This window comes from Vipera ursinii, assembly GCF_947247035.1.
Source record: "Vipera ursinii genome assembly, chromosome: 5".
Taxonomy (NCBI): Eukaryota; Metazoa; Chordata; class Lepidosauria; order Squamata; family Viperidae; genus Vipera; species Vipera ursinii.
In genome coordinates, this window is record NC_139518.1 from 34,124,738 (window position 1) to 34,147,373 (window position 22,636).

Sequence of the window (22,636 nt, forward strand, 5' to 3'; positions counted from 1 at the left end):
TGGTCCATTCGGCAACGGCCGGTTTGACAGCTTGGAGCTGTTAACGGGTTGCCTGTTGTGATTCAGGGTCAGCCTGTGGGTTTGGCAGTTGGGTCGGACGACTCAGAGGAGGAGGGGGGGTGTTGAAGAGCTTGCTGAGGGGGTTGAAGAGCTTGCTGATGAGAGCCCTCAGCCAGGCCCCTCCCACCTGGTCACGACGGAGACCCAGCTGTGCGAGCCTGAGAGCGTGGATGAAGATGACCCACAGCTGGCCCTGTTCAAGGACGCCCAACGCAGGAGGCAGTCAATCAGGAGTAAACAGAGGAAGGCAATGGGGCACCTCAGAAGGAGGCAGAGAGAAGCCATGCCCTGAACTGTATAAAAGGGGAATGTGTGGGAGGGCTGGTTTGCTGAAGGCAACCGCTTGAATAGTTCCTGTTTCATAGCTCCTGTTTCATGGTTGGTGTCTTGTTTTGCTCTGTTTTATGTTAATAAATTTGGCAGGCTTAATTCCAGCCTCTTGCTGTTCGTAAAGGGGTTGTCCCTGCCTTTTCTGCAGGGCCGGTAGCAGGCTGGTACAGAACATTGCCGCGCCTGCGCAGTAACTGGCGGCCGCTTTCACAGCTAAGAGCTGTCAAGCTGCTGCGTGTGCGTATTAGCACTAGGTAGCTTTTGACAGCTGTCAGCTGTCAAAAGCTGTCGCGTGTGTACTGTCAGTGATTTTACCTCACAACCATTACATTTTAACATAGTATAACATTCAACACATAACAGAATTATGCATATACACTATAATTTTGAAAACCCAAATTTTCGCATCCCTGGAATATCGTCTCACACGCCTGGTTGGGAACCCTTGGGCTAGACTAACTTAATTCTGAATAGGCTTTCTTTCCTGACGTTGTTATAAAGTTTTGTTAGACAGTAAAGTTCTCCCTTTAGGATTCCCTCCTCTTATTGAATCGGGAATAGGCTTGTCAATGAGGCTTTTGTGGTGGAATATTGGTTTGTTTTGTGGCATTGCAGTTTATCACAATGTGGATATAAACATAAGAGTGTCATTTGACTAGGGGGATCTTGTTGCACTAGACATGGATAGGGTATGCCTAGTGCAACAAGAATTAAGGTAAGATAAGAATTAGAGTAATATAACAAGATAAATTATGAGTCTGATTTATATATCACTCAAAATTGAAATCAGATAAAAGTATACAATTTACTGTAATCCAGGCTATATATTTTTGATTGTAACATAACTGTTACAGTCCAAAATATCTGTATTACATCCAGAAATGCCAACTTTGCGACCAATATTTCTCATCCATAACTATGGCACCCTAAGGATACCTGCAAATGCTTCTCTGGGATCTGTAACACAGCAGGGATTGCTTTTTCCTTCCAGTAACAGGTTGCTGGGAAATACTAAACATGGCCTTGAGAATTCCAATGTTTGTTACAAATGTTTCTGGATGTAGTTGGAAAGAGGTCTAGAAATGCCAGCACAAATACATCACACTTGCTGAGCATGCACACACAACTAATTACAAGCTTCAATTATATGGGATGTATCTAAAATGAGATGGGCTGTCTCAACTGCAACTTGCAAACCATTCCATTTTGCGGCAAAACAATCCAGGACAAGCTGATCAACAGAGCTTAGAGAGGACTCATTAACACACTTTTTGGGAAGGAAAGAAACAGAAGGGCAGTTTAACATCTTCCAGTTGATGTTATGTTATGTAACATCTTCTGGGAGTTGAAGTCCATGAGTCATAAAAGAGCCAAGGTTGCCTATGCCTGGCCTATTGGCTTTTGAAAGCCAATCGGAATTGCTGCTGAGCATGCCAAAAGACGGGCCAGCAAACATGGCACAGGCAAGTTGTCTGCAGTGAAGGCAGGAACTTTGCACCCCTCCCTGCTGCCCAACTACACCATCTCAACTAGGTAAGTAAGATATTATTTGCAAATAGGATGGCAATAAACAATTTAGGCTGCATTTACATCAGGGCTTTTCAACCTTTTCAGAAATTGTACCACTTTTAGGACATGACAATATTCCAGCACCACCAGTGCTTAACAAGGTGTCAAAAACTTGATGACTAAAAAAAAAAAGGGGGGGTATTTTGGGTTTCATTGGTTAGATTCATTTATTGTTATAGAAATGGCTAGTTAATATTATAGAAAAGCAAAAAGTTGAGGTTCAATGTTAATGCTTCCTTCTACTCCTGTAACAGAGGAAGTCAGAAGTCAGTGCCTTTTTTTCCCTTCTCCCCCTCACTTTTCCCTTTTTTTCTCATCCTTCACTTGCAAAAGCCCCCCCACTCACTCACACTTTGCTCACAAAAGCCTCCAGTCGCTCTCACTCACTCCTCTGTTTCTTTCAAAGGCACCTCATTCAGTCTCTCCCCACTCACTCCGTCTCTTTCAAAGGCCTCTTGCCCCGTCGCTTCCAAACGCCATTTGCTTGTTCACTCACTCACTTACTGCCCCGTTGCTTCCAAACACCATTTGCTCGTTCACACACTCACTTACTGCCCCATCGGTTCCAAATGCTTCCAAACGCCACTTGCTCGCTCACTCACTTACTGCATTTGGAAGCAACGGAGCAGTAAGTGAACAAGTGCCGGTGCTGGAGGCCATCAGCTGTTTGGCGCCGGAGACCACTGCCACGGGGAACACAGCTCTGGGTCGGGGTTTGGAGGAGCTCCGGGTGGGGGCTCAGCACGGGCCAGTGTGGCAACTGTGGGGAGGGGAATCTCCACAGCGGCTGTGGTGAGGGGAATTCCCGTGGCATGTGGCCCCCGACCCGCAGGGGCAGGAGTACAAAGGACGGGCGGCAACGCCGTAGTAAGACACTGGCATTGCTCCCAGTGACAGCACCTATGAGTTCCGGTGCTTTTTTTTTAAAGCACTTGTTATAATAAATGAATTATAGTTTGATGGGTTGTTTTCTGAATGCTGTTAGTTACCTAGCTGACACAAATCTGATAAATAACCACATTTGGAACTTTTTATGCAGTTACATTTTTCTTAAAATGCATATTAAGTTTAGCACAAATGGACTAGACTGCATATCTACAGGGATAGAATGAACAGGTAACATTCCTGCAAAAGAATCAGCATTTTTACTTAAAAAAACAACAATACATAAAGATTAGCATTAAAGAAAGACTACTGCTAAAAATTCTTCAAAATTTTATTTATAGAAACATCTAATTGTAGTATTGTCAAAACGATGCTAAAATGCCAGTAAAGAGTGAATAGAAATCACAGCTATTTTTAATTGCCAGCACCATTTTATCTTAAAACATACACTAAATTATGGTTTCTGGGTATATACAAGCTACTTAAATTACAAAATGTAGCATTACCAGATTTTTAAAAAATATTGTACTGTATGATGAAAACATTTTGAAATGAAACTGTTCATTTTTAAATTATGAAATTATCAAGTTAGATTATTCATAAGATTTCCCCCCATGAATCTAAGTACCAAGATTAAAAGATTATTATTTGAAACACAACTTTTGTTATCTCTTTACAAAGAAAGTAGAAAACAGTTATGTTGCTATAATGTAAAAAAGAAGTTTCACTTTATAAAATGTATTCCCTAGTCTATAAAAGTACTAATGGGACTACAAAATTAAGCATTATGTTAAATTGTCTTTTGGTCATATGCAGCCAAACAGTAAACACAATGGTTGTTGTTTTTTTCAGCACAAATTATTTCAACAGATAGATGCTAAAGAAGTGAAATAAAGATGTAAAATCTTTTTCTTCATGTCTTTATCTTCTATATTTTCTTTTGAATCCTTTACTAGCATCTGGCACAACTTGTAATTGGTATTCAAAGTACACATAAAGTGCTAAAAGTGCAAAAACAGTTTTTCTTTCAATATAATCTACGGGTTGTTTTGTATATGGCATGGTGACTTTTAACAAAAATTGCTTCCATATGCTTGGGATTCTAGAAAGCTGCTGCAATATTGTAAATGGAGTCTTATGTAGCTTCTGTATAGGTTGATCCACACTGGTCATGTACAAGATACTTTTTAAAATGCTGGTGCTCCTCAACAAGTCACAGATTACAGGCATTGAGATTGTCCACATGTTCCAATGAGTAACTTTGAAATAATACTGCCCTATTTTGAACAATCTTTACTCAATCTATAGTATAAATGAAACACATAGCTTGAGATCAAGTGTATCCAGAACCTGATGTGCAAAAAACATTTGAATCAAACATCTTTTTCTTTTTTCTGATGGTTGCTTTTTTTTACTCTTTAAAAATAACTGATTACAAGAATGGATTTGTGAAATGAAGAAATGCTTTCTGCTATGACACTGACTGGGTTGTTAATATTTGCTTTCATGTTTCAACCTTTTCACTAGAATGTTAAGTAATCAGAATATATGCATTCAGTTACTCAAGCAATATCTGTTTTACATCAATTATGCAACTAATCATGTTGACCATAAAGAAAACAGCTTTTATACTGCTGGGTTAATGGTGGGATATGGCATTTTAAATTAATCTAGAATTAATCTTGGCAAAAGTAAAATAATTTCAAGCTATATGCACTTGCACTTCGGCACACAAGACTTCGACAATATCAAATGTCCTCACAGACTTTTAACAATGCAAAATGAAATACTTTACTCCTCCTCTGTTTAGAATGGTCTTCTGCGACATGCATCATAGTAACTAGTGGTATTAAAGGGTAAAAACATGTCCTTTTTAACAAAATGGACAAATTTCTCTAAAGGACACATCATCTTCCCAAAATGCTTGTTAAAATCCCGGCAGAAGGACGTTTGGAATGTAACATCAACCCCATTGTAAAGGATACGAATAAAGTTTTCGTTATATTTCTTTTCATCTTTCCATAACTCAAAGACTAGTCTAGCAGCAAACCTTGGAAACTTGGCCCCAGTGATGCCTAAGGCACTAAGAACAGGTGACAAGGTAACATCATGAGCAGAGTAAAGAGCAAATAGTTCTTCTTTCTTGCCTTCTGCAATCCTTAGCATCCGATTGATTGTTTGGTTAAGGATTGGATGTGTGGCTAGTAGTGCATACAAATAATAATATTTCTTTTTCTGCCTCTCCTTTTCATCTTCAAGTTGATGTTTCTTGATTACTTTAAAGTGCTCAATGTCTATACAACCATTCTTAGTACAGGGAAAACTGGCATTATGGCAAAAGTGGCACAACATAGAATCAATGGGATTAGAAGCTCTTAACTGTCGGGTGGGAATGCCAACTATTCTGGCCATATCTGCATATGCCTTTTCCAAATCTATTTTTTTCACACGGAGGCTATACTGGCGACGTTGCTCTTCCTCCAAGTAATGGTTTCTTCTCTGGCATTCACAGTGTCCAGAACAAAAAATTGTGCTCCATTGGTTCCTAAAATTAATTTTCTTCCAATCAAAGTCTGGTAGAAAAGAATAGAGTAATGCTAGTCCACTTTGTAGAGTTCGACTCTTTCCGGTGGTCTCCAAATACAAATGTTTATTTGTCCAATCAATTGGTAGCAAGTTATGCTTCTTTATATATATATTACGTAACACTTGTCCATTTTGTAGGTGTTGTACAATTCCTTTAAAAAGAAAGAAACAAGGTAAGCTTTCTTTCAAGTAAAATCTAGGAGAGGCTGGCCATGTACATTTATTGACATTTGCTCCCTCTTATCTAAAGCAGCATAAAATAAGGTTAATAATTTACATAATAATGTCCTAAAGAGATACAAAATGAACACCAGAAGTCTCTTTAAATTATTAGAGGTGCTAGATGAGGCTTCATGGTAAAGTGAAGCAAAACAATGCAGATGCTTCCTTTATAAAAAGTAGTACACAACACAAATGTATGAGGAGATTTTAAATCACACAGCCAGTGTGGCATAGTATTTAAGGTGCTGGAAACCAGGAAACTAAGAAACTGTCTAGCCCCATCTTAGTCATAAAAGCCAGCTGAGTGATTTTGTTGACAGTCACTCTTTCTTAGCCCCACCTAGCTCATAGGGCTGTTGTAGAGAAAACAGGAGGAAGGAGTATTAGATATGTTTGCCACTCTTGGGTACTTAAAAATTAAATAAAAATCTAATAAATAAATACAGCTGTGTGGCAAAATAAGATTTATTTAATCAGCAATGTCATAATTTCTTTCTTTCTTTCAAGATAAATAAATATATTATTTTCCTGTCAATATCCTCCCATTTCTCCCCACAACCCATGAATATTATTATACAGAAGTTGTTTCCCATCAAATGAGCATGACCTATCACAACTTCTAAATAATGCATAAAAACATAATGTAGACCAATGTTTTTGAAAACATTTCACAGGAAACTGAGAAATTCCCAGAACCCCTGATCAAGAGACAAAGCTCTGGAAATAGAAAATTAACCGTATAACAAACTTTGTGCTAAATGAAGCCTTTCCATAACAAAAAGCTGCTTAAGCACTACTGCTCAAAGGGAAGTTCCTCTGAAACTGACTGACTTTGCTTGGCAGAATGGCAGGCATGGATCAGAATAGTCATGGTGGGTGTTTTGATGGAGAATGCTACATTTGCCAGAGAATGGCATCATGATTGTGGCCATCATTTTTGCCTTTTCCTTTGTACCTTACAAAAATTGCTATTGGGCCCTCTGGGCTGCATATGAATGAACCCACCTACCCCTTTAAGCCCATGCAGTTTTTGTAAAATCCTAGGGAATATATGTTTTTGTTTGCAGATTCATCAACAAAATTCCTACATAGAATGATTATCAAAATATCCAGCACTGTTTCTTTTTTCTTCTGTTTTATATAGCAACATTTTCTTTTCCTTTCTCTCTTTTTAATTTGTCCTACTGTCCCTCTAACTCGTTAATCTTCCTTTATTTTATTTTTTTACATTTCTACATTTACTTCTGCCTCCTTTATAACAAAGGGTGCAATTAACATTTATGTAGACTTTAGTAGAATGCAAGTAATGTACTGGGTACAGCACGGAGACGGCATTGGTCGCGCTGGTGAATGATCTCTGGTGGGCTCGGGACAGGGGTTGTTCCTCTGTCCTAGTCCTATTAGATCTCTCAGTGGCTTTTGATACCATAGACCATGGTATCTTACTGTGGCGCCTCAGGGGGTTGGGAGTGGGTGGCACTGTCTTGCAGTGGTTCTCCTCCTACCTCCTGGGTCGTTCGCAGTCGGTGCTGGCAGGAGGGCAGAGGTCGGCCTCGAGGCCTCTCGTTTGTGGAGTCCCTCAGGGGTCGGTCGTCTCGCCTCTCCTGTTCAACATCTATATGAAACCGCTGGGTGAGATCATTCGTGGTTTTGGAGTGGAGTATCATCAGTATGCTGATGATACCCAGCTTTTCATCTCTACCCCAAACCACCCCAGTGATGCCCTCGATGTGATGTCCCGTTGCCTGGAGGCGGTTCAGGTCTGGATGGGGAGGAACAGGCTTCGGCTTAATCCCGACAAGACTGAGTGGTTGTACGTACCGGCATCTCGGGAAATTCAGTTCATTCCATCTAATTATAGGGGGGTGAGGTGTTACCCCCCATAGATAGGGCTCGCAACTTGGGTATCCTCCTTGACTCACAGCTCAGTCTGGAAGACCATGTAGGAGCTGTGGCCAGGGGGGGTTTGCCCAGGTTCGCCTGATGCACCAGTTGCGGCCCTATCTGGACCGGGATGCCCTGCGTACAGTCACCCATGCGCTCGTGACCTCTCAGATAGACTACTGCAATGCTCTCTACATGGGGCTGCCCTTGAGGACCACTCGGAGGCTTCAACTGGTGCAGAATTGCGGCCGCGCAAGTTGTGATGGGGGTTTCCCGATACTCCCATGTAACACCTTTTCTCCGCGAGCTGCATTGGCTTCCAGTTGCCCTCTGGCTGAGATTCAAGGTGCTGGTGATGACCTATAAAGCCCTAAATGGCATGGGTCCGGATTACTTACGGGAGCACCTGCTGCCGGTGTCAACTTCCCTTCGTCCTGTGCGCTCCCACAGAGAGGGCCTCCTCAGGGTGCCGTCGGTCAGGGACTGCTGGCTGGCGGCCCCCAGGGGGAGAGCATTCTTTGTGGGCGTGCCAGCCCTTTGGAATCAATTGCCTGTTGAGCTCCGGATGGCTCCTGACCTTCACTCTTTCCACCGTGATCTGAAGACCTGGTTGTTAGACAGGCCGACCTGGACTAAGGATTTGGGTTTATTTTTAACTATTTATTGTTAGGGCTAAATTAATTTAATTTTACTTTTAACTTTTGTACATTGTATTTTATTGCCCTGTACACCGTCCTGAGTCTTTTGGGAGAAGGGTGGTATAGAAATTCAAATAATAATAATAATAATAATAATAATAATAATAATAATAATAATAATAATAACAACAACAACAACTATTATTATTATTATTATTATTATTATTATTATTATTATTATTATTATTATTATTATTATTATTATTATTTCAACATAGGATGCTTTGCATCAGCCACCAGCAGAGGGAAAAACTCCTTTGAAATTAGCGCAACAAAAATTAACAAGCACCAAACTGAAGAATAACAAAATGGACCTGCTGGTTGCATAACCATATAATCAGCACTTAGACATAAATAATATTTTAGTAAATATTGAAAGTAATTTAATTTGACAAACTATGAAAATAAAATTCAATTATCTTATTTCTTCACAAATTACTTCAGTACTCAGCTCTAAAGGCAATTCTGTTTAGAAAATACAGTCCAGGCTTCCGGTTTGCACGCGTGGCACTTCCGGACGTGCAAGAAGAGTCCCCTCCCTGCCATCCAATCTTTCTTTTTTGGTGGACCCTGAAAAGGGTAAAAATTTGCCCTGGAGGGGCGACTACCGTGAGGAGGCCCTCCCTGTGATCGCAGAAGGGTGGCAGCCCTCCGCTTGAATTCAGAGCGGTTCCTTTGGCCCAAAGAAGAGTACGGCCATGAAGATGGCCGATCACTAAGCCGCTCCCTGCCAAAAGCCAAAAGCACCATCTAGCACTAAGAAGCAATCTGGGGGATCTGGGTGAGACTTTACCTTTCTTATTCCCCTAACCATTTTCCTGTGGGACTTTTCTGAAAATTTCCTCCCCCATTTTTTGAAAGAATGGCAATTATTTACTTGGGGAACAAATTTTAAAGTCTTAAAGCCTTAAAAGAAAATCAAGTAATTCAGCAAAGAAATTAAGCAATTTTATCTATATTTACTAAAAAGCTCCTGGTTTTTTGGTGGGGATCTACTACCCTATTTTCTCTTTAAGATGTGAATTAAGGAAAAAAATATAGACTAATGCTATAAAAGTTTTATATTAATTTGGGGAAAAAAATTACATCATATTCTATATGTTATTGATGACATCTTGTGGCGAAACTTGCTACAGCAAGTAATTTTTTTTTCTACTGTGAGAGCTGACTGAATAACAGAGCTGTCCTTGACATCATTTTTAAAGATAAGTGTGGGCACTGAAAACAATGCTTTTGAAGGTGGATAATCTTTGACTCTTATTACAATAACCTCCATGGAAGATTTAGCTGCAAACAACAACAAAATGGATTATTATATTCCACCACTTAACTACATATAGAATATATTAGGTATATTGATATAGACAGAAACTCATCTTGTATTTAACTTTTAAAGGAAATTAGAATTATTAGAATTGATATATATTATAGAATTTAGAAAGATATAATATAATATATTCTGGTATAAGTGGTGAATTGTTAATATATATTTATATATATATAATATACGTTATTGGGGAAAAATAAGAATGTTTCGAAATGAACAATGTAAGTTTTGTAGACAGGATAATTACTCTTTATTGAAATAGGGAAATGTGGGTTACCCAAAAAATATGCTTTCTTCTATTTATTATAGGCTACTCTAGATTATTTTATTGCAATTAGGTAAAACCTAAAAGCAGGATATTGATATGTATTAGTGAAAATATATTGAAAATTCTTTTAATTGACTAGGTCACAATTAGAAATGTATTAACTTGATTAATTTGACTATGTTATAACTAAGGGAAGTGGAGAGGATTTTTTGTTGATGTAACCTGAGCTATGTACAAATAACTTCTTATTTGATATTGTTTACTTTTGATTACCCAACTGCCGTATTGCTTCACAAATATTTGAATGTAAATAGTATAAAATTAATAAAACTTATAGAAAATACAGTCCACAGAAACAAAAAGACTCACCAAACCCACAATATATTAATCAAAGTAATTATATAAGAATACATTTATAAAAAATATGATATAAATTACTGATGGAAACCCAAGTTCTAAGATCAATCCAATTTTATCTGATAATAAATCAGGCCAAAACAACATATTACAAAGCAGGCCAGACTAGTGCTTCCTTTTTATTATTTATTTATATTTATACCAAGCGCACCTAGGGGAAAGGAAAGAGATAATACTGACTATTTGTAAACTATAGTCCAATAGAAACAGATCATTATTTTAAAATACTTTGCTAAGAAGACTATAACTGCATTCAAAATTAAGGGACCCTCACCAAAGTCTAATATTTTAAAATCATGTAAAATTGATACTGTTTTCTTTCCTCTTAAGTCCCTTTTTCCTTTAGTGTTGTATTTTTAGATTACAAACCAAATGTTAGGTTTGTCTTCTTTAATTTGTAACTAGGTAAAGGTTCCCCCCGCACATGCTTGCTAGTCGTTTCCAACTCTAGGGGCCGGTGCTCATCTCCGTTTCAAAGCCGAAGAGCCAGTGCTTGTCCGAGGACGTCTCCGTGGTCATGTGGCTGGCATGACTAGACGCCAAAGGCGCACCGAACGCTGTTACCTTCCCACCATAGTGGTCCCTATTTTTCTACTTGCATTTTTACGTACTTTAGAACTGTTAGGTTGGCAGAAGCTGGGACGAGTAACAGGCGCTCACTCTGTTACGCGGCACTCGGGATTCGGCCCGCCAAACTGCCGACCTTCTGATCGACAAGCTCAGCGTCCTAACCCACTGAGCCACTGCGTTTCTAACTACAGCAGGAACTTTTTCAAATGATGAACCACATATAAAATGGATTACAAATGGGAATCATGCTAGTTTTAAAGAGTTATTCAGACAAGGGAGGAAAAATGTTAATTTCTTACAGAAACTATATTATGCTGTGGATAGTCATTATTCCCCCTGAAAAGAAATTCAAAATATTTATGAAGTCTTTTGAGAAACTCTAATTAAGAAAAAAAAAATCAAAGCATCACCAGTATATTGATTTTAATTAGAAATGAAAATAAACCATTTGTCATAGTTACCTGTCTGTGTAAGCTCTCCCATTTCACACAGTGTGTGGCTTGGGTAACGAGGTAGGCTGCTCAAAGATCCATCCATTTGGGCTTCTGATCCTTTAGACATATGGCTAATAAAAGCTTCAAGCAAAGGATGGGATGGCTTTCTAAAAGAGATTAACCAAAACCGCTATTTAAGGGTATGAAAAAAAATGTAAAGATTAATGTGTTCTAATTAAGAGTCTTCACAGAAATTTATGACAAAAGGATACTTCCTACTCAGAAAAAAATACTGTATATGAAAATGAAATACAGAGCTATGTAGATGAACACCTCTGTCTGAAAAACATCTGTTTTTCTGAGATAGAGTAAAAAAGGCAAGACAGTAAGTCAAAGGTCAACCCTATGAATCTGTTTACATAGCCTTTTGTAATTAACACACATAAATAGCACACAAAACTATTAGAATTATTTATACATCACAATTCACCTTGGTTTGTACACAGAATTAGCCCTAAATTATGTACAAATACCAAAGGTGAGGTCTACTCATCGCACTAAGGTATACAGCATTTTGTTTTGAATTAATGCAATATGTGACCTCAGTGTAAAAGTGTTTCTTCAAATAATGTTGATGTGCTTACATTGTAGAATTGGATAGTTGTATGAATATTACTTAATGGGAACAATAAAAGATATTCAAATTCCAGGTTTTGAATTGTCGGTAGGTTTGTTGAAGAATTTTGTTTGGATTATTCTTTTAAATTAGTTGGCCTAATACTTTGCAATGCAGTTTTCAGATTATTTATATCTGTATTTAAATGTATTAAATTTGTTTGGCAGTCATCTCGCCACAACTTAAGCACAACTTAAAGTGGGGCAAGACCTGGTTTGTGTGTATGAGAGGCTGCACAAAAGTGCAAGGAGGCATGACTGCATGACTTGGAGTCTTATATCAGCAACTTATGTCCTTCCCTGCTGGCTTCTCCCCTGACTCTGGGCAGCTTACAAAAGTTAAAAGGAATAAAACAATACAAATATATATAGCAATAAAATTATAAGATGGTAAAAAGATGGGGAGGGAGGGAATAAGGTGTGCAGGGAATGAGGTTAAAATATTAACCCTTCATTAATATGCATATATTATAAGCAGTTCAAAAGAATGCTTCTATTAGCCTTTATCTTTAAAAGGGGGGTGGGATACTGCAGATGTCCCCAATCTTTTGGGCACCAGGGACCGGTTCCCTGAAGAAAGGTCTTTTCACAGACCGGACAGTGCGTGGTTTTGTGTGATGCCTGCTTCCCATGGATGGGGCTTTGCTTGTTTGTGCGGCTCGGTTGCTGCCATGCTGCGGCCTGGAACCGGTTCACGGATTGGGGGTTGGAGACCCCTGGAATACTGCCTTTCTTTAAAAAAAAAAATAACAAAACAAAACAACTTAAAGTGGAGCAAGGCCTGGTTTGTGTGTATGAGAGGCTGCACAAGAGTGCAAGGAGACATGACTGCAGAAGGACTTGGCGAGTTTTATACCAGCAACTTGTGTCTTTCCCTGCTGGCTTCTCCACTGACTTTCTAGGGAAGCCAGCAGGCAAGGTTGCAAATGATGATTATCTGATTGCAGGGTTTTGCAACTGATTGTAAATGCAAGATGGTTGCCAAGCAACCAGATTGGGACCACATGACCATAGGAATCCAGAGACAGCTGGAATTCTGAAGACCGGTTATAACTATTCATTCAGTGCTGCTGTAACTTTGAAAAGTTGCTAAATGAATGGTCACAGGTCAAGAACTACCTGGACTGCTTCTAAAGAAGGCAGAGAAAGTGATTTTAGAAGACAGAAGTAAAAATCTCTAGCAAAGCAATACTCATATAAGGGCCTGAGCTAGGACCATAAAAGTAAGTTGAGAAAACATCTCAAACAAGCTCATCACTAGTTCACACAAGGATAAATGTATGGAGAGGGTAAACTCATTCAGACTTGTAAGATTCTGCTATTATATCTGTTATAATAAAAGTAGTATTGTTGTACATGGCATTGATTTCTTAAGTCCCTCAACTGACAGCATCTTAGACAACTACGTTGGCATTGTGAATAGCACTTTATAAATTTAAGTAGATTAATTATTCCTTACAACAATAAAACACTATATGTAAATAAAATATATGTGGGTTGCTGATATGCAGGCTGGTCTTGATCTTTATAGAAAGAAAAAACAAATAATTTCTATGTATCTTTCTTGGAAATTTTATATACTTATATATTTTTGATATAGTGGTTAAGGCACCAGGCTAGAAACAAGGAGACTGTAAGTTCAAATCCTATCCTATCCTAGCTGGGTGTCTTTGGGCCAGTCACTCTTGCTTATCCCAACCACCTCACAGGGTATTATTGTGAGGAAAATAGTAGGAGAAAAGTGTGTTTGAGTTATTTGTAAAAATAAAAGACAGTATACAAATAAATAAATATCTTATATTATACAAATACAAAGAAAGGTAAAGGTAAAGATAAAGGTTTCCCTTGTCCAAACTTGTCTGACTCTAGAGGGTAGTGTTCATCTCTGGTTTTTAGCCAAGGGAGTCAGCGTTGTCTGAAGACATTTCCGTGATGATGTGGCCAGCATGACTATATGCCGAGGTGCATGGAATATGGTTATCTTCCCACCAAAGTGGTACCTATTTATCTACTCACATTTGCATGCTGTTGAACTGCTAGCTTGGCAGGAGCTAAGCAAGGAATGGGAGCTCACACTGTCGCATGGCACTTAGGGTCTCAAATCTGTGTTGTCAGCTTTCCAGCTGACAAGCTCAGCATTTTTAACTGCTGAGCCATCTCTCTCTCTCTCACACACACACCCATAGAAATACAGTAATTTTCATTATTTCCATTAATCTAATATAGACATAAATTTATTGATACTATTTATTGATACTATAAATAACTTTAATAGCACTTTTTCAGGTTTTGGACATTTTATGTAATGAAGTATCATTTATTTGAGGTTACTGACTATAAAAACTTTGATGAATTTATTTTTTAATCTATTAATTAAAGAAGAGCAACAAAATGATCAGGGGACTGGAGACTAAAACATATAAAGAACGGTAGCAGTGTTCCAATATCTTAGGGGTTGCCACAAATAAGAGGGAGTCAAGCTATTCTCCAAAGCGCCTGAAGTCAGGATAAGAAGAAATGGATGGAAACTAACCAAAGAGAGAAGCAACTTAGAAATAAGAAGAACTTTCCTGACAGTTAGTACAATTAATCAGTGGAGCAACTTGCCTCCAGAAGTTGTGAATGCTCCAATGCTGGAAGTTTTTAAGAGACTGGACCATTTGTCTGAAATGGTATAGGGCAGTGATGGTGAACCTTTTAGAGACTGAGTGCCCAAACTGCAACCCAAAACCCACATGTATCGTTGGGTGCTGGGTGGGCATGGCCCATTGGGTGGGTGTGGCCAATTGGGTGCACGTGGCCCATTGGGTGGGCATGGCTGAGGTGGTAACGGCAGACTGGGTGGGACTAAAAAGTTCAAACAATCAATTCCAACTTTGCAAGATCTTTTTTTTTCCCATGAGAAGTTGAAATTGATTGATTGAACTTCTTTTTTTTGCACAAGGTGGCAAAAGTGAGGCCTAAAGTGGCCTAAAGTGAAAAGGCCTAAAGAGGCCTAAAGTGAAAAGGTTTTATAAAACCCAGCTGAAGGCCTAGGACTGGGGCAATGACGCACATGCCCACAGAGAGGGCTCTGCGTGCCACCTGTGGCACACGTGCCATAGGTTCACCACCACAGGTATAGGTTTCCTGCCTGAGCAGAGGATTGGACTAGAAGACCTCCAAGGTCCCTTCGAACTTCATTATTCTATTCTATTCTATTCTATTCTATTCTATTCTATTCTATTCTATTCTATTCTATTCTATTCTATTCTATTCTATTCTATTCTAATTTGTAGGGAATTTTAAAAATATTTTAAAAAGGAAAAGTAAACTTTGTTTTAAAATAAAATAGGAACAGTGATATAGTTCTAGCACTATATCTTAGTGCTATATCTAACATTCCAAAAGTTAATCTGATAATTTTAAAATGAATTTAATTTCCATGCGACATTATATTAAAATTTTGAAATTACAAGAAGCATTTAAAATAAGTCAGTCCAGTGTTGTCTTGTCTGATCTTTTAAAATTACTTGTACCACAAGGTGGTGCCAAACTGCTTTCATTTCACTTCAGATACTATTATCACATAATTACAGAGAATTTAAAACAAATTATTTAATTAACTGAAAAGTGGTTTCAGTTTTGCTTTATTGCTATCTTAGCCAAGAACTCATGCATATTAAGCATCCATAAAATATTACCACAAAAATAAGTGTTTTTAATACTCGAAGAAACACATACGTTAGTCTTACTACAATGGATCCTAAATGCTAAAAGAACAGTATTTTGCAATCGTATATGACATATTGGGCTCCTGGCAATTAAAAATTAATACTTATAAAATGTGTCAGAGTTGCCAAAGATTTTCACTATAACAGATTACAGTAACGTTTTTTGATATATTGTTTATTCATTTCATTTATAAGCCACCCAACTTTTATATGTCACTTTAGTTTTACAACTAAAAAACCTATCCTATAAAAATACAATAAAATATGCATTGAAGAACATATGCTCTAATGATTCACCCTCCTGTAGGCAAAGCTTCTCTATGGCTGAACAATTGCTTAATGCAGACATGTCAAACACAAGGCCCGAGGGCCAGATTCGGCCCACGAAGTGGTTTCATGTGGCCCGCGAAGCCACCCTGGAAACAGTGAGGGAATGGCCCCCACTGCCTTGGCCCTGGCCCAGAGACCCTCCTTCTGCCAGAGACCCTCAGATCAGTCCCACTCCTGCCCAGGCCCCCATAGACACCCTTGATGCGAACGATGTAGAGTTGGCCATGCCCACCCAGTAGGCCACACGCACTCTAGCCACGCCTACCCAGTAGGCCACGCCCACCCAGGCCATACCCACCCAGCCCCCTGAGGGCAACCGCAATGCTGATGCGGCCCTTAATGAAATTGAGTCTGACACCCCTGGCTTAATGTGTCGTCTAAGACAGAGGTCCCCAGCCTTTTGAGCACCAGGAATTGGTCTGTGGAGAAGGTTTTTCTGTGGACCGGAGAGGGTGTGGATTCATGTACTGCCTGCATCCCGCTGATGGGGCTTTGCTAGTTTGCGCAGACTGGTTTTGTGGCATGCCGCAGCCCACTGCTGGTCCACGGACAGGGGGTTGAGGACCCCTGCTATAAGACAGCTGATAGAAGGGCAGGCTGGAGAAGGCCCAATGACACAGGTAGTCCTCAGTTTGCAACCATTAATTTAATGATCATCCAAAGTTACAACAGCACTGAAAAAGTGGCTTATGTCCACTACAATGGCTATGTTATCAAAATTCAGGTGCTTGGCAATTTGCATGTATTTATGATAGTACCTAGGGTCAGATAATCACTATTTAGGATCTTCCCAGGCACTTCTTTTTTTGTAAATATTTTATTAATTTCAAGTTTTACAATTATAAATACTTAATAAACAACTCGGTATCTGGGTTCCTTTATCATTCAGTGGTACATATTAACTTTCACTCAAAATATCCAATACTATATCATCCAATATTTCCCTGATCCTCTCTTCTTCCAATAATAATCATTTTCCCCATTATGCAAGTATAATTCTTATTAATACCTATACAATTAAATATAAACATGTTCATCATGTTTCTAATGTTATACATAGTGCCAATAATATCAGTTTATATCTTCTCTAGCCAAAACATATTTCAAATGTATTTGCAGAGTTCCCTTATTCAATCCATATCCTGTTTTTTTTTTCAATTTTAATTTCCCATCAATATTCAAAATAACTTTACCAATTATCATTTTTATCATTAATTAATTACATTTGGGTAACTAAAAGCTTCCCTTATACCGACAGCTTATGATAAGAAAAGTCAACAAGGCAGGCTGGATTCACTTAATGACTTCATGAGTCACTTAACTATCTTAGCGATTCACTTAAATGACCATGACAAAAAGTCATAAGATTGGGTGTGATTCATTTAACAACTGCCTTCCATGGCAACAGAAATTTAATCCTAATTGTGATTGTAAGTCAAAGACTACCTGTATTTAGAGTAGTATGTGGCTTTACGTAATTTGTAGGGTAGCATCTTGAATGATTTCTAACAGACCAATAGAACCTGATAATTTGACCGTTTACTTTGTAATTCTATATCCCCAATTTACTACTTAGTCACCACTACAATTGTATTGTCCAGGTAAGGATCATGGAAACTATTCATTGGAGATTGATGATACTATGCACAATGAAAAAAGTATTTTGTTAGTATCCTTGAGCTTCCAGAAAGACTCTTCAATTTTAAATTCCATAACTTTGAAAGATAAGGTGGAAGTTATTAAATATGCAATCTGAGCCTTTCTTTCATAAATATATAACTTGATATGTAACCAGGGTTACCTACTTAAGTGCCCCTAAATTGAATCTGACTCCTGACATCTATGTAGATAAGTAACCTCCATCCTGATATATCTCCAGCAGAAATCTGGAGTCATTCCATTTATCATTTTGATCCTTTTATTCACTAGCTACCCTTCTTTCTACTTCTTACAACTTTGCCAAACATAAAATTTTGCTTTTTTGGTACATAATTCTTTGCATTACATGCCTATAGTATATGAAGTTCTGTTTTTTGATGAAATCCATTTCAAGTCCTTATTTAAACCAAGATGGATTGACTGATGCCTCTTGAAGTCCACTGTATTTCAGTCATTATTTCCAAGGTCATAATTCAAAGGCAACTATCTTCTCTCTCTCTCTCTTTTATTCACTGTTCAGTTCTTAAAGCCATTCATTACTGGCAAAAATAATGTTTAAACTTTTCTGGCTATGTTGTCATAGAAATAGATAACATGATCTTGTCTAAGTTCATTAATATTTTCCTCCCTAGAATTAAACTTCTTTTTTACTTCTCTAGCACACTATGCATCTTCATTTATTTTTGAGGCAAGAAAACAAAACTATATATTATTTCAGTTCACTTCATCACTTCATCACAGTCAATTGTCATCTATGGTATTTAGCATCCTTACCAATTGAGAAGTTTGGGAACTCCACAGATGTATGCATGCTTGAACATCTTTGGTCTATATGAGCTATATGTAACCTTGAAACTCCCAACAATCCTAGGCAACCCAGAACAATCAAAATGTGGTAATTACAATACACATTTAAAAAGAAAAAAGGATAAAATATGACAAGAACAACAGACTGAATGAAATAAAACAATGGGTCTTTCTCTCCCTTACTAAAGTCCTAGAAGAATATAATAACCAATCCAAGGTCATGTCAGATCTTTCTCATTCCTCCACCAGGTGGTCTCAAAATGCATCTCCCCACAAATGTTTTAAATAGTCCATCCACCTCATGTACCAAACCTAGAGCTGTAATCCCTGCTTTCTACCCTGTCCTTTTGCTACAACATACATTAATTAAAAGTTGACATAAGTTATCCAACCAATTCTGTTCTACTAACCAACTAAACCCCTTCATCAGTATCCACTAGGAGCACATCTTCCATCACAAAATCAGGAAATCTCCACCTAGTAATCTTTCTCCCACAAAACCTGCTCTCATTCCAGGATGGAGTTAAGCTTTCTCCATTTCCTCATTCTCTGCCTCTCATTCAAATCCTTGCTATACTGTAATTTCTAGAATGCATCTCCAAGACTGTCAGTGTTTATCATATGTGCCAGGTTCTCCACATGGTTAAAAAAAAATCCTTTCCCAGAATTTTGGAAATTACTAGCTATTGTATAACCAATTATTGGTGGTAGTGGATTGAACTCAAAAAAATAAAGAAATTTCCACATACTCCACCAATGAATCCAATCCATAACTCTAGGAATTTTATTTTAAGGAAACTGGAAGACAGCAACTTCCTTTATCATTACCAATGTTTGGAGAGGTAGGAGTGGTGCCAAACAAAGGAGAAAGTATATATAAAAATGTTCATGAGTAAACAAAGAAAACACTACCATTTATGAATATTCAAACTCACTTCATATACAATACTTTTAGAATGGTTAAATGATTCATAAACTGTAAGTTATATGGACAGCAACTCATCTAATCTTACACAATTGCACTGTGAGAATAGCAACTGCATAGGGATAACAGCTAAATTAGGAGATATAAACTCAATATTGTTTTATACTCATTGAAAAACTAATTTTAACTAGGACAAAAGAACTTTGTATAAATAACAGTTACACTGTAAGTCTCTACAATGTGGTTTGCTGACTTTGGCTTTGTTACTTTTCAACTTTAGAGAAGAAATAAAATGGTGATTTAATTAATATTATCATAGAATACCTTCGACAACTTTTGGACATTTTTCTAGTTCTATTATACCAGATATTTTTAGAACTGTGGCTGTCATGTCTTATAAAATTTCTAAATGGCTTTGAATTATCTCTCTTCAATTATTATTTCATTCCCTAGAGTAAGTTCATTAAAAATCCAATCAGTGCAATTAACAACTTATTCATCACTTATCTTATTACAAAATGTAATTGCTTACTAGAGCCAATTCAATTTACTTCTATTCAGTAAGGCTATTCTCGAAAAATTTATTATGCACAGCTCACTTCAGCACAGTAGCATTCTATTTGAGAAAATGTGTTTATCACAAAAGATTACTGAGTTCTGGTTCTCTCTTAAATGATTTTACTTTACAATTGTATGAAAAAGTTGAGATACTTCTGAATACTGACTCATTGACTGAGACAGAAGAGACAGAAACTGACACAATATTTACATGTTACAGCATTAAACACAACATACTTCAAATTTTAATGCATTCTATCTATGAAAAGTTATTTACAGATTCAAAATAAGAAAACGGTATAAATAGGCCAGGTACAATTTTTAGATTTTCTTTCAATCAGTACTTGGTATTATCTCCTTTGACATGAATAATAGCTTCTAAAATTATTATACAATCAGATAAGAATCTGCCTATTCTTGCCCTGAATCCTTTTATCCAGCTTCTTTATAACTTCAAATTAAAACATCCACTGAAATGAATATTTTCTACAGAATTGGCATACTATCCTATCTTAAAAATAAAAAAGCCTAGTAGAATGAATGAAATGAGTAAACAAATTAGTAAATGATTGGCTTCTGTCATCTTAAAATAATCTTAAATCAATCTTTACTCTTTAATGTGTTATTATTTTGGCAACTATTCATCCATCAAACCTCTCTTATATTCAGTGTGATAATGCAACACCCTTTTCACCATTTATGAAAATAATAATAATAATAATAATAATAATAATAATAATAATAATAATAATAATAATAATAATAATTTTATATACCGCCCTTCTCCCGAAGGACTCAGGGCAGTGAACAGGGCAGAGATAAGATTTAGAATTGATAATATTGATATTATTTTCTTTTCCTCTTCAGCACTACGTCTTTAAATTGTAAGTTTAATGGTAAGAATGTCTCTACTTGTGTATAAGATAATCAGAATATAACATCAGTATAAAATGATTAAGTACTAATAAATCCACCCACTCATCAACACATGCTTTTAGCACTGATTGGAGGAACACCAGAAAGGCAGCTTTCTACAACTGTGAGTCACCTCTGTTGAAAATTCTACCAATTTTGGAAGAAGTGGAAGAAAGGACATTAAAGACAGAAAGAGAATGGAAGATAAGGAATATAAGCTTATCAATATTGTGTGAATGAATATGCAGAACACTACAGAAGTAAAGCGTGAAAGAATCCTTTTAGAGAAAGTTTGTGGGGGGGTGCTTAAGCTGATGACAATCTACTCCAAAATGATTATGAATTTTGATCAGGCACTAACATTATTTGTGCAGAAATAAAATATACAAAGCATTAGTATAATACAGCAATGTTACCTGTTAGGCATTAATGTACAGTCAATGTCTGGCCGTTTTGTTCTGGGAATGGCATACAGAGGATATCGGTCTCCATGGCGAATTAGTACATGAACAGATATCAGTTTAAAATAGTGAGGTGCATGACCTATAAGAAAAAGAGCAAGAATAGACTCATAATGGGAATCCCTTTTATAATTCCAATTGAACTCTAACAATTTATAATACATTTACACCTTTAGTTAAACATACAACATTGGCACTGAACAATTTTAACAGTTGTCTGAAAGGTGCTTTTTAAAGAGACAACTGGACTTCCTTGTTTTTCTTTGAAGACGTTTCACTTCTCATCCAAGAAGTTTCTTCAACTCTGACTGGATGGTGGGGAATGGAAGGATTTATATTCCTTACAGATACAGCTGGTCATTTGCATTCTTTTAGAGTCATTGAGACCAGCTGAAGGTTTATTTGTGTCCTCAGGTTCACCTGGGTAGTGCATAGGTGTGGATCCTTCTTGGAACTGCTGAAAGGCTCTGTTGTAGACTGGAGATAGATGATGTCTTATCCCTCCCCCTCAGTTGAGAGAAATTGTTCAATTTGCTCAAAGAAAAACAAGAAAAGTCCAGTTGTCTCTTGAAAAAGCATGGATGACTAAGAATCTCCATAGACAATTTTAACAGTTCAGATTCAGATTGTTTTCCACTAAAGATGACTAAAGGTGAATTATAAAACTGTTTCTTTGAGAGACAGATGGCACACACAACAAATGAAGTGACCCAGTAAGTAATTAGCTAGATCAAGAAATCCCCAACTAAAATCTTCTGAGTAGGTTTAACAGCACGATAAAGAAATGACTGCTGCAATCTTATACACACTTACTGGAAATAATTCTTTCTAAATTCAGTCAGTAGGATTTGGTACCTTTCCTTACTTGTTTTTAGCCTTTACATGAACGTGAACTGGCATCTTTCTTTTGCTGTCAAGTCCCTATAAAATTGCCTTCATCTTTTTCCCAACCTATTCCTCAGTTTTACTTAGTATTTTTCCTCCTAAGGCAGCCAACAAGCCATGACAAGGGCCTTTCAGCTCAGAGTACAAGAGAGTTATTTCAAACCAGGTTCTCCTCCTAAAATGCTCAGGTCTCTAAGCTGATCCCAAATACAGCTGACAAGTATTTGTGGTGGGAAGACATTAGAGTTTTATTTATATATGAGAATAATGATCTGTATTAGATGATTATATATAGAATTGGAAATGTTCATTGTTCTAACAGCATATTTATACTTTTAAGTTTTTCTGTTGCATTTATTTTCACTTATTTCTATAAACATCTGTTATGCTGTTTTTTGGATAATGCTTGAATTCTTTTGCTTTTTCTGTTATTATTTTAAAAACAATAAAAACTATTT

The 22,636-nt window shown here is 37.3% G+C and overlaps 1 protein-coding gene across 3 annotated transcripts in view; it reads right to left on the bottom strand.

The window, feature by feature from the left end:
- Nucleotides 1–3,213: 3,213 nt before the first annotated feature.
- Nucleotides 3,214–22,636, bottom strand: part of PXYLP1 (2-phosphoxylose phosphatase 1) — a 47,039-nt gene continuing 27,616 nt past the window's right edge. For all 3 annotated transcript variants that reach the window (XM_083363484.1, XM_083363483.1, XM_083363482.1), the window contains 3 exons: nt 21,249–21,375; nt 11,278–11,417; nt 3,214–5,582 (listed from right to left, as the gene is read on the bottom strand). In XM_083363484.1, coding sequence (XP_083219610.1) covers nt 4,651–5,582; nt 11,278–11,417; nt 21,249–21,375 — 1,199 coding nt within the window. In that variant the 3' untranslated portion in view covers nt 3,214–4,650. The remainder of the gene's footprint in view (nt 5,583–11,277; nt 11,418–21,248; nt 21,376–22,636) is intronic.